At 37.0% G+C, this 16905-nt stretch overlaps 1 protein-coding gene and 2 long non-coding RNA genes across 6 annotated transcripts in view; 1 reads left to right on the top strand and 2 right to left on the bottom strand.

Moving 5' to 3' along the window:
- ptc (protein patched) overlaps window positions 1-5942 on the bottom strand; it is a 47668-nt gene extending 41726 nt beyond the window's left edge. For both annotated transcript variants that reach the window (XM_012484964.3, XM_086915854.1), the window contains exon 1: window positions 4516-5942. In XM_012484964.3, the coding sequence (XP_012340418.1) occupies window positions 4516-4734 (219 nt within the window). In that variant the 5' untranslated portion in view covers window positions 4735-5942. The remainder of the gene's footprint in view (window positions 1-4515) is intronic.
- An 899-nt stretch (window positions 5943-6841) lies between these two features.
- On the top strand, window positions 6842-8310 carry LOC147656325 (uncharacterized). Its single transcript, XR_015294654.1, has 2 exons — window positions 6842-7810; window positions 7996-8310. It is a non-coding gene; the product is annotated as an uncharacterized LOC147656325 (long non-coding RNA).
- Window positions 8311-10588: 2278 nt separating this feature from the next.
- Window positions 10589-16515, bottom strand: LOC116414167 (uncharacterized). 3 transcript variants are annotated; one of them, XR_015294640.1, is made up of 5 exons: window positions 15749-16515; window positions 14468-15223; window positions 13918-14188; window positions 13140-13844; window positions 10589-11747 (listed from the first exon to the last, which is right to left on the bottom strand). It is a non-coding gene; the product is annotated as an uncharacterized LOC116414167 (long non-coding RNA). The 3 variants fall into 3 exon arrangements; XR_015294638.1 differs by lacking the exon at window positions 13140-13844; XR_015294639.1 differs by lacking the exons at window positions 13140-13844; window positions 15749-16515 and adding an exon at window positions 15474-15706.
- Window positions 16516-16905: the final 390 nt, after the last annotated feature.

The raw sequence follows: 16905 nt of genomic DNA, 5'->3' as shown, positions 1-16905 counted from the left end.
CACAAGCGCGATTGTGCAACCGCGTAAACGATAAAACAGCGGCGCGTTCGGCTCTTTATTCGCGCCGCTCGCGCCTTGGGTGGCAGCGTGCACAGAGTTTGTCCGCCCACGGTGATATATCTATCTCCTCGATCGTGGTTTCGAGAATTGTGTCGATACTACTTCTTCCTTTTTTTTTTTTTCCCCTTTCGCTTTGGCGAATCACGGTTATTTTGAAACGATGCTGTGGCAGAGAAATCTTAATTTTGAAACTTAATATAACATAAGCGTTTTAAAACACGATGGATCGAAACAAATATATATATATATATATATATATATTTAGAAATTGACAACAAATGATTCCAATTTCATCACATTAATGTATATCGTGAAATATACGTATATTTATTAAGTTTCTAATTTGAAAACTATTTATTTATGATTTATTTTAAAATATATTTCATTATTGAAACTCGTTTTAATGACCGCCTTTAATGAATGCCAGCCAATTATTATGATGCTGGTGTATAGATGTACGATTCTCGAGAAAAAATTTACAATGATTATGATAAAACGTATACGTTACTTTCAATAGCACTTAACTCGATGAAGAACGGTACGAGATACGTGTACCTATAATAACAAGAGAACCGAGTGTCAGTTTTCAAGAGCGTTTTGCTCAAGCTAAAGTCTCTCTGGGTGCTCGTCACACGAGCAGTTTTCACGTCACAGATGTACGGGTTGTTTGAATGAATCAGAGTTTATGCATTAAGCATATTTCTTGAATGAGCCTTATACTGATCCACTCGTCTGTTCTATTGTTATGTCATTATTCTTTGCCGAATAAATAGTGTACAATATATAACGAATACAATTTATTGAATGATAATATAAATATCAAGGTTAAATAACTATTACGAGGTACGATGAAATACCAGTGATAAATCGATTGCTCGTTTTGTAAACGCCTCGTGATAATTATAAAAGTGTTTGATAAATATTATATTGGTATTGATAACATATCATCTGAAAATACCATTATTATACAATTATTTTGATTCTAGTAAACGAAAATGAACGAAATTTTGAAAAAAAACGAGAAATTTATAACAACCCTACAAGCATTCGAAGATATCATTAAGGATATAATTCTATACTACTTCTATAGCAATATATATTCATACACAGCCGCATTGAGAATTGAAACGAAAACGAAGAAAAGAAAAAATAAAACTAAATTGCAATGTCTTATAAGCACTTAAGAAAATTTACTGACATTCCTTTTCACGGTAGATTAACACGGATGCGTGAAAATTCCTAAATAATTCCTATCCTATAATTACGTGTAAAAATGTTACATAAAATATATAAATATAAATGAAAAAAATATATATAAATTATGACGTTCTTATGATTATTTCGTTATTTGTATTTTTAGAATAAATCGCTGAATATATCGAGGGAAAAAATTTCTAATTTATATAAAATGTAAAAACAGAAATGATATATGAATATAATAAATTATAATATTCATACAACATTTATTTTTATATTACAATTATTTTATATTTTTTAAAGAAAGAAAAAAATATACGTTAAATTGTAATGCTACGCGCATAATAAAGGCGAATAAATCGCTATTCACGATAAAATATTACAAATTAACGTTAAAATAACATGTACAAAATTATCACACTTTCTCCCATAATAATTTTTTCAAACAAACGTTTTATTTCATTCTACTAATTGAACATTAAAATGGAAGAAAGTAACAGCCTTCGATACATCGAAAAGAGAAATTAAGAAACGCTGCACGATAGAGCAACCGTGAAATTGGTTTATTTTTAAGTTGTCGTGAATATGTGGGAGCTATTGAGAAAACTTGTTTCCAGAGGCAGAAGAAATTGTTAATTGGAATCCTTGGAAGAAACATGAAAATACATAGAAGAGGTGTTTCTTATTTTACGATAGTTCCAGATAATCTCGTCGCGTATACGGTGATTTGATAGAACTCGTTTCTTCAATGGAATAAAAAATCGTGATTCATATATGCGGACATTACATTCCAGTTCTTCGAAATCCCGATTCGTAATTATATCAAAAATTATCTTAAACAATTTAAATTATATTTAAAAAATTTTCTCTTTGAAAAATAAGCAACTATCACAAAATAAGAAAAAATGAATATTATAATATAAATTTAATCGTTGCAGTAATATTAATTTATTAATAAAACTAATAAAGCTGCTGGATTTCGTTAAAAGATTGAATCAAAATCCTAATTGTAATATATTGAGATAATCGTAGAAAAATGTATAAATAAAAAAAAAAAAATAAATAAAAGACTGATATACAGAATGAAAATGTAAGATTGAATGAAAGAAGACAGTTTACAAAACAGACAATGTTACAATATTGAATGTATTTATACATGTTTGATATACTAACGATAAGAGAATCTAATAGTTGCTTATGAAACGAAAGGCTTATCTTCTAAATACTTATTTCATTTCAGATTACATTAACATTGTATTTCATTTGGAGAGTTTAATTTTCGACATCGTAAACGATACTACTCGGAATAGGCGCTAATATAAATATAATTCGTATAATTGTTCGTCGAATCAAATATGTTATCACGTATGTATATTCATCAATTTTGTTCGTAAATTATATTCTTCGAAGAAATTTAACTTGTAAAAAATAATTTTATAGAAAATTTATTAATAATGAAAATATCGTATCAAGATTGATCAGAAACTAAAATTAATGTGTACTCGTTCTTCGTAAAAATAAAAATAAAATTAGAAAATCGCTCTACATTCATTGATAAATGAACAGTTAACGATCTATTCCTTCCTCATCTGAAATGAATTATCCAATCTACGTTAATTTCATTTAAATAACACTTCTACATAATTTCTCGCCCTCCCCCCCCCCCTTCCCGCATACATTTTCCTCTAATCCAGATGAAACAAAAGATTTCCAGAATGGGGAATGAAGCTGGAAGGTGGACGAGCAGCTTTCAGGGAGGTATGTTCTTGGAAAACTGTCAAGAAAAACTGTCTACCGTCGAAAGCTCGAAGGGCTTTATGTGTTCGAGGTCTGTTTCGAAAGGTGATAGGACCTGGTTCACGTGCCATGCACATTTCTGGCTGGCTGGCATTCGAGATGGAAAGATCTCGAGGGACGATCTCGGTGTCGCAAGACCGTTCGGGAGATCGTCTTCGTCGTTTGACGAGGATTTTTTTTTTTTTTTTAAGGGAGCCAGAGGAGGAGAAGGAAACAAGAGGGGTTGACGCGTATCCATTCGGTAGGAAATCGATCCTCGGTCGATCTACACTTCCACAAGTTCGTTTTTCTGTCTTTCTTTCGTCATCCCCCACCTAGGTCTTCGAAAACATGTCTACGGACCACCCGCGTGTGTGAAAGTTTACAGCTAGCTGCTCGGGAGAGCATATCCATTCGTGGAAAGGGTATGCTGCTCCTTTGGAACGAAACTTCGTGTCGCTATGAAGCATTGTTCCAGATAAACTCTTCTGGACCTCGTTCAGCCTGACGATAACATCAACGGCTACAATGCTTCTCCGTTAGTTTCTCGTCTCCGATATCTTTATACGAACAACGCGATTATGCTAGCTCTCGAGATAAACGCGGAGTGAAGTAGCCGGAGTGAAGTGAAGCGAAATGATAGACGCGAGGGAGAATGCACGATAAGGCACGTTTTCGACACTTTTCTCGGTTCTAGATCTTCAGCAGATCCTCAAACTATGTTATTGATTCGCGATAGTGCACACGATTCATGCATCCTCAATCTAAGAATTGTCGGGCCTATGCGCGAGATTTACTACTCTTTCCTTGTTTCTTTTTTTTTGAAGTCGATTCGCGAATGATTCTAGTAATATACGCGTATGTATCAACTCTGTATGTTACCAATAAATCGTTTACATGATGTTTAGAGCATTCTAATAATAATTATTATGTTTTTTGATTTTTTGAATCGAGTAATTTATGAATAAAGAAACATGGTTTCCTAAAATATGAAAGAAAAATGTAGAATTTCTTTTTACAGCATGTTATTGGTAACTAGAAATAATTTTTGACAAAAAGAACTGGATGTAGGTGCCTACATTCATCGTTTCTATTTTAACGACTAGGAAGATATAACGAAATACATAATAGAACGGTTGAAAAGCATTTCAGAGAGCAGGCAAACAAAGTAGAGAAATGTGTGTGGAACTAAGGTTGTTCCAAAAAAAAGAACTTTCATGCTATTCTGTTTTTTTTTTACTATTGAAGTTGAAGTTTTATACTGTGAATATTATTGTATTCTTTTGTAATTCATAAAAAATTATGAAAATAGTTATCGTTATTATTTTTGCTTATAAATATTTTTCAAGTATTCTTTTCATTTTTATATTTACAATAAATAATTCGAATAAGTTATTTCTTTATTTCTTCCTATTCTCTTAATATCGCTTTAAATATGATATAATGATAGGTATAAAAAAATTGGAAATGAAAGAAACTTACCTTCTCGAGTTGATCCAACGCTATCGCTGCATCAGTCCAACTTGGCCTAATGTAAAGGTCCGATTCGTGTCGTTGCTTCGCGTTATCGGCGTTCTTAATATTCTTCTCGTTATGATTTTTCGTAACACTTCCATTCTGTGATGATTGCGAACCTTGAAAGCACTGAGAACCGGAAGGGCGTCCCGCTAGGATCCCTGTGGGGCCGGACGCAGAAACCATGATCCGTCATACATTCGCCCTGGCACAATTCGCAGTATGATTATTTTTATATTACTCCCCTCCAACGTGACGTTTCTTTTTGACTTCTCTCGGTTTTTTTCTTCCCCTCTCGTTTTACTCGTAACCGTTTTACTCGTTACCGGACGCGACACGGACTTTAAAAAGCACGAACAAGGCACGAACACGAAAGAAAAGAAAAAAAAAGAAATATCGATATCACTCTGTACACTTGTTATCGTGGTTACACGTAATTTTTGCACGAATCTTTCTAGAAACACTTGTCACAGCACACGTTCAATTGGTAAATCTTGTTTACCGCGCAATTTGTCGACAGTGTATACACGCGATGAGCACAGTAATCGAAATTCGCGCACGAGGTATACACAATTTCTTCTGCGCATGCGCGGCTGTATTGTGCCCATCGATGGTATACGCACAAAACGGACCGAGTATCGGTTTTTAGGTTAGCTTCGTACCACCGTAGAAGAGTAAATACGTGACTGCTCCTTCTTCACCGATTCGTCTCTTCGTTCTGTCTCTTTCTCTATCCCTCTCTTTTGCTTTTTCTACTTGGATGCGGGATCTTTCGTACTCCCTCTCTCTTCTGTATCTCCCTCTCGCGGGATTCACTGTATCGCCGACAAGCACGAGGGCGCACACGCGAGTTTGCTTGTTTTGAAATATCACGCGACAATCGAGAGAAGATTGTCGTCGACTTTACGATGTTTTCGCGGGAAACAGCCACGCTCTTGTATACATGTGCCTTTTTTTTATGTCACAGGAACAAAATAAACGCATAAGTTTCAGCCTTGACGATGATTGAATTCACTGTCTTTCTGTTCCCACGATAATAGCGTGGCATGTAACTACGCACACTTTAATGTCACTGTCACGATCGTTGTCACTTGACACAGTTAGATCTCGTTCGAATATTCACATTGCGCTCGAAGAAATTCGCCACGACTACCGAATTCGTATAAGCGCGGCAATGACGAACATCCGGTTTACGCAAGAAGGCGTAGGCGACGTGAGAGAACGAGAGTGTTCCACAGTCCAGCAGAGGCAGCTGGAAATTCTCGTTAAAGTCTGGTAGTCTCTCTGTCACGCGTTCTGAAACGACGACGTCGTCGTTGTCGTCGTCGTTGTCGTGATCAGACACCGGCGTACACGACCGCCACTTAGAGCAGTCTAAGTCCGTACTAAGCGAAATGCGGTGCCACATTTCTTTCGTGGCCTGCCTTCTGCGCCGGCCATAGTTGACGGCCCCCCTCCAACGGCGCCACTCGCCGAGATCGGTGCTGCACAAACATTCAGGACCGTAAATTCTACGGGCACGTTTAAATATATTTCGTTTGATCGAGAAAATTAATAATTCTACATTTTCTCGTAATAACGATTTATAATATTAAACAAACTTCTAAATAACAATTAATTTAAATTGTAAAAACAATTCTTTCTCATAATAAATTGTTTACGTAGAATACAATATTTTATAAGTGTATATCATATATATATATATATATGTATACACATGCTGCATTATTATTTATAAATTTCTAAATAATAACAAGAATTTATATTTAATACTTGAATATAATTATATGTATTATGCATGTTTTTGATTAATATAAAACTTTAAAATCATATTTTCATTTATATTTTTACACAAAACTATACGTTAGTTTTATGTAATAATCGAAATATTAATATCTATTAAATCTTTTGTTCACACTGTCATAAATAAATAACATTAAAATTTTCAAACAAATTAATTCTTTGTAAGAAACTTACTGCATATCCTGATTTTCGCGGTAGAACGATACGTTACTGCAGGTACCGATGACGTCGGAACCGAAATAAGCCGACTTCAACCGAAGTGATCGGAACTTATTCGTGATTGGCCGATTCGGCGTGGCGTTCTACGTTGCTAGGATACGGCGATGTGCCATCACAAGGGGTGCAGGGAGTACGACGCAGGACCACACACGCGGTACCATTTCCCCTCGAGCAAAAACATTACCCACACACGAGAGAAGCTACGTGACACGCACGAGGCACACAACGTCGCTTACAGATCGCCGCAGCATCTTCTTTTCTTTCTTCTCCAGTTTCTCTCTCAATGTTCTCTCCTCGTCATTGCTTCTACACGGTCTTAAGAAGTTTTGTATACGCTCGTTGCATTCTGTGTTAGTAGAGAAGACTCGAACGATTCATGAAGCGCAGTGAACGCGGTCGACGTGCGGTAGAGAGTTGAAGACGAGCGGAAGAGAGCCACCGATGTGTACCGAACGTAAACACGACTTCTTTACGGGTCTCTAGAGATCGGAATCGCTGCTACTCTCAGCAATATTAATCGGGACCGGAAATACAACAGTTTATTACTTCACCAGCAATCGTTTCTTCGCCATCGCCACTAAAGCAAATCTGCATAATTGATTATATGTGTCTCTCCTGCCACTGGTTACGATTTGATTGGCGGCTGCAATTATAGGGTTCGACTGCATTCTCTCTTATTATTATTGTTATCTGCTTCATGTATAATCGAATCAAACGTTTCTTGTGAACGATACATAAAATTTTAATAATTCCTTCGCTCATGTTTTATTATATTTTGAATTATGATTCATACCGTAATCAAATAAAATCTTTTTTATAAACCGTAATTGATTAAAATTTCTTTTATTCACATACCTACAAATGTAACGAAATATTAAATATCATTTGCATAGAAAAAAAAAAAAAGATGACTGTTTTGAATATGTTCATTAAACCACAGGAAAGAACGTTACAGCGAACTGATTAACTTATTAACCTGTCTTCATAATATCTGCATAACGATGCAACTTCATTAGGCATCGTACGCCACTCCCATGTTGCGTGTGTGCACGCCAAAATGTTCGTTGGATAGTCTCACATCGGTTCAAGATTAATACACATGTACAGGGAATGAAGGACCAGCGTATGAAAAAGAAAAAAGGGAGAAATAAAACTGTAGAAGTGAGAAAGAGATAACAGACAGAGAAAATTAAATGAAAGGGAGAAAGAGAGAGCGAAACAAACTAGCAGATCGAAAAAGGTAATGTATAAATACGCGACCACCCACTGCGATACTGAGCCCGACACTGTTCCACCAAATACGAGACGATTTTCGATTCCGATACGGATAGTATCGTATTTTTATTTTGCTCTTTGATCCCAAGGATCTTGTTTTCATTGATTGTCTCGAATTTTTGAAATTAATAAAACAATGCTCTTTTTCAGATTAATGAAAAATCTAATGGTTCTCGAATAAAAGATACAATTTTATATAACGTTAAAATTAAAAGTATATTATTTCGTGTTAAGCGTGCAAACATCGACATTTGTTTGCGTAACATAATATCCAAACATGATAGAAGCGATGTCGCAAATAAAACGGGTGGTCTATTCTTTATTCTTGCGTTGCAAAATTATCGTAACATTTGTGCCGAAATTTTACAAGTTTTTATCACAGCCATTTATCTTTTTTCTTTGATCGATAATCATAAATTAATGTATCGTGAAAATAATAAATTATCCATTAATTTTCCGCTTTAATCTATTCAAATTATACTGATCCTGGTCTCTCTCCTTTTTCCATTATTTCTAAGATCTCTCATTATAAAATTTCAAATAATAAATAAAGCAAAACGAAAGTGAAAAAGAATTGTCATTGCATATTGTGGTGGCGGCTTCGATGAATACACCTTATTGCAGTTGCTGATCTGGCGATAAGGCACAACGTGCGGAGGGACCGTTAATAATTTTTACGACACTCTTAACTCGCCACCCAGTATTAAGCGGTCCTCTGTAGAAGACGAGCTTTGATCTTTGCCGACGCTGCATCGACTTAATGAGTGCGAGAGCGAGATAGTTGAGTTAGGCTGAAACAGAGTGCACGACTGACGCACTGTAGATCTATTTTCCATAATATGCACCTCTGTTGTTCGGGTTGCAGCTCTACAGGCTTCCGTATTGCACTTTTATTTTTTCTATCAAATAATATATAAATATATTAATATATTAAATCCAATATTTCATTCGTTCGTTAGAAACTTTTTTTTTTTTCTTGTAAGTAATACAATGACATTTCATAATTAACAATTTTTAAATAATAAATTCGAAATAGAGCAATTTTGATCATTCTTTAATAATATATTTTATCATAATTTCTCAAATTGTTAATAAATAATTAAATAAATAATTATTTTGCATATGTATATTATAATTAAATTTCAATATTATAATATATTCATCCAAAAAAAGCTTTCTTTTTAATATTTTTTTACAGGAATAATTATTGTTCCTCGATTTACGAAGACAAGTATCGTAACAACTAATTAGCAATCTCTCAGATTGCTTCATTAGCTGATCCGAATATTTATACACTAAAAGAAAGAATAACCCTTCTCCCTTTATTTCATTATCATACACTCTTATTTCTCTCGTATCCTCTTCATCGTCTCTCGTATCGTTTTCGCGAGTCAAAAACTGGAAGCAAAAAAATCGAATATATAACATTTAATTTATAGAAAAGAAAGGGGACGCACGATCCAAAATCTTTTTCTTCTTCCCTTCCAGAAGGACATGAAGAACACTGATAAAAACTCATCGATTTAAAAGCAGAAAACGTTTCGAACCACCACCACGAGGACAAAAGGAGGCAGCAATGTCATACACGAAGGAAATAAAGAAGATGGAGAGAGGAAGGGGGAGACGCACTGGGAACAATAAGCGACAATAAGGCAAAAAAAAAAAAAAGAAGCAGCGACGTACGAGTGAAAAAAAAAAAAGAAAAGAAAAGAACTAACATCGAGAAAGACATAGATTCTGATGAAGCAAGAAGCAAGGGAACGACGTAACCAGACGGAAGAGAAGAGAAGAGGGAAAAAGCCGAGGCGAAAGATGGAGAAGAAGGAGAAACTGTGGAAATGAGAGAATGGAGAATGGAGCGTGGGGGAAGAAGAGAAGTCGACTACTTCCCTTACGCAAGACGACTCGATGCGCCACGTTCGTTCACTGCGTTGGCCGCGTTCAACGGTGCGTGCACATGAGAGACACGAGAGATGCTATCGGCCACCAAGACGGCTCTGGACTTCTCCAGACCACCCACCGGCAAAATAATAAACACGGAATGCGGCATACACGTCCGTCTATCCATCCGTCCCTCCATTCGTTTGTTTCTATTTCGCAGATACCATCGAAAATAAGGTCTCCCGTCGATACCGCAGCTGGCCATCGCCGATACTACTATGCCTTTATCCCCCATTGTTGCCTCGTGATGGAACAACCTGGGTAAATTCGAGGTGAACCACTACCGACAGAGGATTCGTTCGATCTCTTTACCGGTAATAACCGGGATCGATGAATATTGTTGGATGGAAAATGACAGTGAACCGAACATCTTAATCTGACGTGATCGATGGCCGAGTTAAATATTGGGATCATTGTTGTCGATTGGTGTAAAGCTGGACTATTTGGAGTATTGATAATATCGAGTTTTCAAATCGAGTTTAAAAATATTGTACTGTTTTGTTTAATACGGATCCTCTTAATTCCTCCTAGTTTATAGTTTTTTCTTTTTTTTTTTTTTTTTTTTTTTTGATGTAAGTGTAAGTTTAAATTTGCAATTGTACGGATTAAAATAGTCGTTTACCGTTAAAAGATTTCTCGATACGTAAAACGTGCATCCGTATCGCGAATGGGAAATATAATTCGTAACGGTATTTCAGGAGAAAGTATATAATAACTGTCGAGAATAAAATTGTTCAGAATAGGTTATAAAGGTTGAGAATAGAGGTGTAAAAGTAACGCATGTTATTAATATTACTTTTGCTTAATTGAATTGCACATTTTCTTTTCTTTCTCGACGCCTGTTACATTATGTTTGTTTCCAAACGCGAAGTTACAAACATGAGGAAAGTCGAGAATTTACAGCTCTCATAATGCACTCATTAAACGAAATGAAAAACGTAAGTAAAAATATAATATTCCATTAATTCAAATGATCTTCGAAACGAGATCATGTATCATATATCAATTCATTTCTCCGAAACATCTCCATTTCAAACATCTATCCACCAAAATATTGAATTCATCATCTATCGATTTAAATATAATCTACAGTCTACAAGTAATACAAGACCGGTAAATTCGAAGGCTTCAAACATCTATCTTCCTAATCACACATTTCCATCCATTCTTCGATTTTCCATCTTGCGGTATTGTAGGACAACGTCGTTAAGTTCTATCCAACGATGACTAATGCCAAGGATGAGCGGCTCGTCGAACAGAGGATCGTCCTTTGCCATTGTAACAAGGGGAATCGTTACTCTTCATCGTGAGCGCAGATCTGTTCGTCGAACGAAAGGAGATAGAGAGAGAGAGGGGCGGGGGGAGGGGGGGGGGGGGGATCGTAACCCCCGTGGCTATCTGCATCTACGGCCGCTACCGGTGCTTCTCGTCGATAGATTATCTACGATACGGCCGCGTGGTTGGATGCACGGCGCCGAAACACCGCGGGGACATCGACTTCCGGTGTTGGCCGACCCTCCAAGAAATTCCGTTCCGGACGAGGAATTGTCATTATCTTCGTTGACTCGGCGGATTCTTTGTCCTCTCTTCCTCGTTTCCTTTCTTGTTACGTGGCCCGTTGTACAGATACGATCTACTCTGGCGACTGCCCGATACCGTGAATGGTAATTATCGGTTGATTATACGGAGCGAAAGTCACGCGTTAATTAAATGATTATGGCGGCGGTGAAAATTGGGGCCGAAAAATGTTTCAGCGATGTTCGCACGGTGGAATTAACTTCTTCAACGTCTCTTTTATTAAAGAGATAATTTTTTTTTTTTTTTTTTTGGAGCGAAGCGTAGAACGCTTATTTCTTTCTTTTTTCTTTCTTGTGTGTTAACAAGAGTTCTTTGTTGTCGGGAGGAGAAACACGACAAGTTTATTTTTATGCGAAATTAAAAATTTTCCAAAGATGATGATCCTAAAAAAATAATAATGAATCAGAATTAACGAATGATTGTTTTAAAAATAAATGAACAATTGAGAAAATTCGTTCAATGACCAAAATAACGTGACTATATGATAAATGTATAGTTTAAAAAATTGATTATATTTTTTCAAAGTTAATAAAGTGGGAGTTGAAGGAAGAATTCTTAAAAAAAAATGGAGTCCATTATTCTTTTAAAATTCAACACGCGTAATTGTGTATATAACAATGATAAGATGAGCAATTTTTATAATATTTGAAAATTTTAAGATATTAGAAATAATAATTAAGAATGGAATTATCGAAAATGATTTTTAAAACGTTCATTTCATGTGGCTAACATTTGCGTAGTGGAAGTAATGTTAGTTTTTATTTCTACGCTATGTAAAGAACGAAGCGTTTAATTACCTTCCATATCGTAAAACATTTATAGAAAAATCTTTTATAAAAACTGAATATTTCCGCAACGCCAATGGCGCGGAACATAAAATCAAATATATCGAATTGACGTAACTCTGTTTTTTTTACAATTGAAAATTACACCATAAAAATCAAACATTATTACTTCGTCCATTTCTTCTTCGATTCCGCTTCCGCGATCGAATATTTATTACATTGTGGTTTCACGCATGCAATATAAATAATTTTACTTCATCGATATATCGAATTCCATCATGGAAATAAATAATATATAATAATCATTTCACACGAAAAATTTGCGACTTTTTCCCGATCAATTACTTACAAATTAAAAATTAAATTCCATTTAACAGCATATATCTCTGCTATCTTTGATAAGGAAAAAATTTGTTGCAACCTCTATTCAATTTCAATATTAAAATTTTCGTCATTGAAATTTTTATATTCTACGCCAAAAATATATGAATGAATGAAAAACAAGTCAAGTAATTTTTTAATGATATTACATAATCGAAAAAACGTATAAAGAAAACTTGCAAACCATTGCTAATAATTTTTTTCAAAACAGATACATCTTTCTTAACTGTCCATCAACTGCGAATCACTTGGAGTAATAATAATTTGGAATAAAATTCTTGAACGAATAATAACAAATCGTGATCAAGTTTTTCGTTCTCTTCAAATTACACCACGAGAACAAATATAAATCACTTATGATAAAAAAAAATATATATATATATATATATTCACCTACGTACCACTTACTTCGAGCGTTAAACGTTTCACAAATTGGTCTACAACCACCGCATATGGAATCGAATCGATTGATGGACCAAATAAGGAGGGAGAAAGAAACACGATATATAAAATGAAGAGAAAAATAGAGCGAGGGAAGGGCTTGTACAATGTAAAGGTGAATAGTAGGAGTGAGAGAACAAGGAGGAAAAAGGAGGATATCCGACTTACTAATTGCGACGACGTAGGTGGTCCGTAGACACACCGCGGGCCATGACGAAAAGCGATATCTGGCCAGGGCCAGAGACCAAGGACGATACATCTCCGTGGTTAACCCGGATAATACGAATCGAAATCGTGAATTCAACCGCGGACGATTTGTTGAGTTTCGTTCAAGGCAGTCTGCATAGAGAGTGTTGCGCTTGGTGTTCGCCGAGTTAATACGATTCGGTAGCAAGGACACGAAACTTTGTACCGTTATTCATGCTTTTGCACGAGTCTCTCATGACAATGGCTCGCATCGCGCGTACAAATAAAGTAGCATTAAAGGCGTTATTTATGGAGCATGAAACGTGCATAAAGGTGGGTTGCAATGGCATAATAAAGTAGAGATCTTTTGATTCTTTTTTTTTTCATTTTCTTTTTCCTGGAATCACAATGCATCTTCGCGAAGCACACACGTATTATACGTACGTATTGTGCGAAGAATGGAATAGATGGTAACATTGGTTTCATTCATTTCGTCCATGGCATTTTATTTGTTCTTCTGTATTCTGTATTTCTTCTTTTTTTTTTTTTTTTTTTTTTATCATTATCATGGATTATTATTACGATATTAAATGTATATTTATGTATATTTATTATTACCAAGCGCATATATGTTTTATGCTCGTAAAAAATTGTCATAATTGAGCATGTTTTAATAATAGAATTACTCTTGAGAATAAATAAGAGTTAATGATTTTTACATTGAAATAAATCCGTTACGAAGTCTAAGAACTTTCCTCACCTTCGCGTAAGTACACTTCGCTGCTCCTTCAGAGGTGTAAACCTTGTATTCACAAGATACTTATCGTAGCATGGAAACTCTTATCGGATTCAATCTCGAAGTCTACTTTGACGAGGGTATAGCAGATAATCCAAACTTCACGCTATTTCGTTCCATCGTGTACAATCATGAAATTTTCTCTATTCGTTTTTCTTCCTTTCGCGTAGGTGAAGTTGCTCGCATGCTTAATCCGATTTATGGAAATCTTCTATCTTCCACCAAAGCCCCTCTACTAAAAATAATTCGAAATTAATAAAGGAACGATATAAAATTTTGTTTAAAAATTCAAAATTCAAAAGAAATGTTTCTAAAAAATTAACCAAATTTTAACTTAATTTTTCGTCGATGGACAAATTGCTTGACTTTCGAAAAGTTAAGCGCATATTTACCTTAGTGAAGTATTAAAAAAAAAGTAATAAATAAATGGAAAGAAAAAAACTTCCAGACTACAATCATTACAAACTCATAATTTACATTAGAAACGTGACGATTGTACAGTGACCATTGTTACCTTTGACGAAACCCATCGCAAACATTCGATGACTTTTCCCAAAGCGGTCCCATAACCGTTTTAACTCGTGCCAAATCTGGGGAGAACAATTCTTCTCTGGGAAGAGTGCTCCTCGAAACCTACTACCAAGAAAAAGGGAAAACTTTCCTGCTAGACTGGAAATCGTTCGCGCAGCTGGATAACCATTCTTCGCCGATTTCCAAAATATCCGGGAAGAAAGACGTTTCATCGTGCGAAACGTTGGGTTGGTAGCCCAAGAAAGTTAAAGGGCGTTTCTAATTTCACCTAAGAGAATTGTCACCGATTGGAAACCCGGCGGCCTGGATGGTCCCCGTTCAAGTAGAGGACCCCCTCGACAATGGGTCATTGTGACGGTGGCGCGCCGCTCATATGCAAATGAGAAAAGAATTAAATGTGTATATATATATATATATATATCGGACGATAACTTTGTTTGAATTAGCATTACCTGCTTTTATAAGTGTTGGGCCGTGTCGAAGATACGACGGTTGCACTCTTATGTATGGGTTCACGTGCTCGTCGCGGGTGAGCTCGATGGTGGTCCCGAGACGTGATATCCGCGAGAAGTTTTGCGAATCGTCGTTTCTTCGTTATTCGATTTGCCGATACCAGAGCTTCTGGCCAGTGTTTTGCAGAACGATATCGAGAACGTTGTTAATCACGCGTCGTGATTAGATAAATGACTATCGTTAACCAAACGCGTGAGGGAAGATTTCTTGGAATTTCTGGATTTTCCTTAATAACAAAACGACAAGAATATTATGATGAGTTTGCCTACTAAATAAATCGCTACCTACTAGCAACAAATCATACATTTCGGATTAATTCCAGCGTGAAATCGAACAACAAACTTCCTAACAAACCCTAAAAAAAAAAAAAAAAAAAAGAAACACATCTTATGACCCATAAAGTGTACATTTGAGCGTTAATAAAAACAAAAGTGGTTTTTTAACCCACGCCCGAATTTCCGTGAAAGAAGACTCACCGTTACGAAGAGCCACCCCCCATGAAATAAACCTCGCAATCGCGACTTCGAGAACGAAGTTTATCGGACGAACACCGTTGTCTCCACCCGATACTGTTTTCCACTTCTTCGATATTTTTTGAGAGACAGAAAAAGAGAGAGGGTGCGAACGTAATAAAAAAAAAAAAGAAATACACGAGAGCAAGGGGAGGCGGGGGGAGAAGGCGTTGCTCCAACCCCTCGCCCTCACCATCGGCTCGAAATCCAGAAAGTCAGTAAATTTTCTTGCGCACTACCTGTTCAACCAGCGTGTATCCGCTTGTATACCCTGTTTGCGTAGGACGAGGACCACCCAGGTCGTCTGACGCCTCTGCCGTATCCTCGACGTGGAATTGACTTAGCGGAATCCGGGGCGAGAGGGGGAGGGACGAGGGACAACGAAAAGGAGGAGAAGGAGAAGGAGGAGAGGGATAGAAAAGGGAGAGAGGGGGGGCCGGTTTGTACGTAAGCAACGAAGCCTTTAACCCGACCTGGTCCAGCACGTTATTTTTCATCTCATTGTCCGTCGACAGGATCGTCGACTCCCCACGTTGGCCACGTTCGAGAGTGGAACGTGTGGGGCGCCGGGGCTTCCTATTCGATTCGATACATTTCGTTCGATTCTTGAAAAGGGTGCTCTGCTCCCCTATTTACAACGAGGATCTCTCAACGAGGATCGATAAGATGATCGAGAATGGTTTAGTTTTCAGAACAGAGACGTAACAAGAACTCGTGTATCATCTTCGGTGGGACAATGAAAATTTACAGCAATATGGTTACTTGATTAAAATCCATTTCATTGATATCCTCCCCTCCCCTCCTCTTTCCATTCATATTCACACGCGTTCGATTCCCTCTCTCTCTCTCTCTCTCTCTTTGCAGATTTACGCATCCTCGTTAAAAAACGGTTACATCGGGATCTGCATGCGGAGGACACGAGCAGAGGGAAGAAAAAGGAAGGGGGATCGGCTGTTACTTTTGAGAGAGAGAGAGCGGGACGGTAATTTCTCCTGTCCACCGGGGTGTGGAAGTTGCACGCGTGGAATAACGCAGTCGAGGAGAAAGCAGAGAGTTATCCTTGCATAAATACGACGTCGGAACGTCGTCGTTGTAAAGTCGACACGGAACATACTTGTTACGTTCCTGGGCCGTGAGCCACCGGCTGCAGCCTCTCCGCTTCGGTGCTAAGTAAAATGATATATCGCGGTTAAACGCGGCCCGCGGCAGCGTGTGCGTGCCTGTATCACTGCCGATGTATACGTATACGCGTTACACGTGGCCGTGCTTAATATCGGGACGGTGTTGGTGAGTGGGCCACCCACGGTGGCCCCGCTGGACCACCCAATGAGCCGCGCTATTATAAGGGGCCGTCTCTACTTCGCACTTTACCTCGATCCGATACTTCGTTGCTCCC

This window comes from Apis florea, unplaced genomic scaffold, assembly GCF_048593485.1.
Source record: "Apis florea isolate Af1SG1 unplaced genomic scaffold, ASM4859348v1 contig_3798_pilon, whole genome shotgun sequence".
Classification (NCBI taxonomy): Eukaryota; Metazoa; Arthropoda; class Insecta; order Hymenoptera; family Apidae; genus Apis; species Apis florea.
The sequence above is the reverse complement of the archived record's forward strand: the minus strand, read 5'-3'. Positions and strand labels throughout refer to the sequence as shown.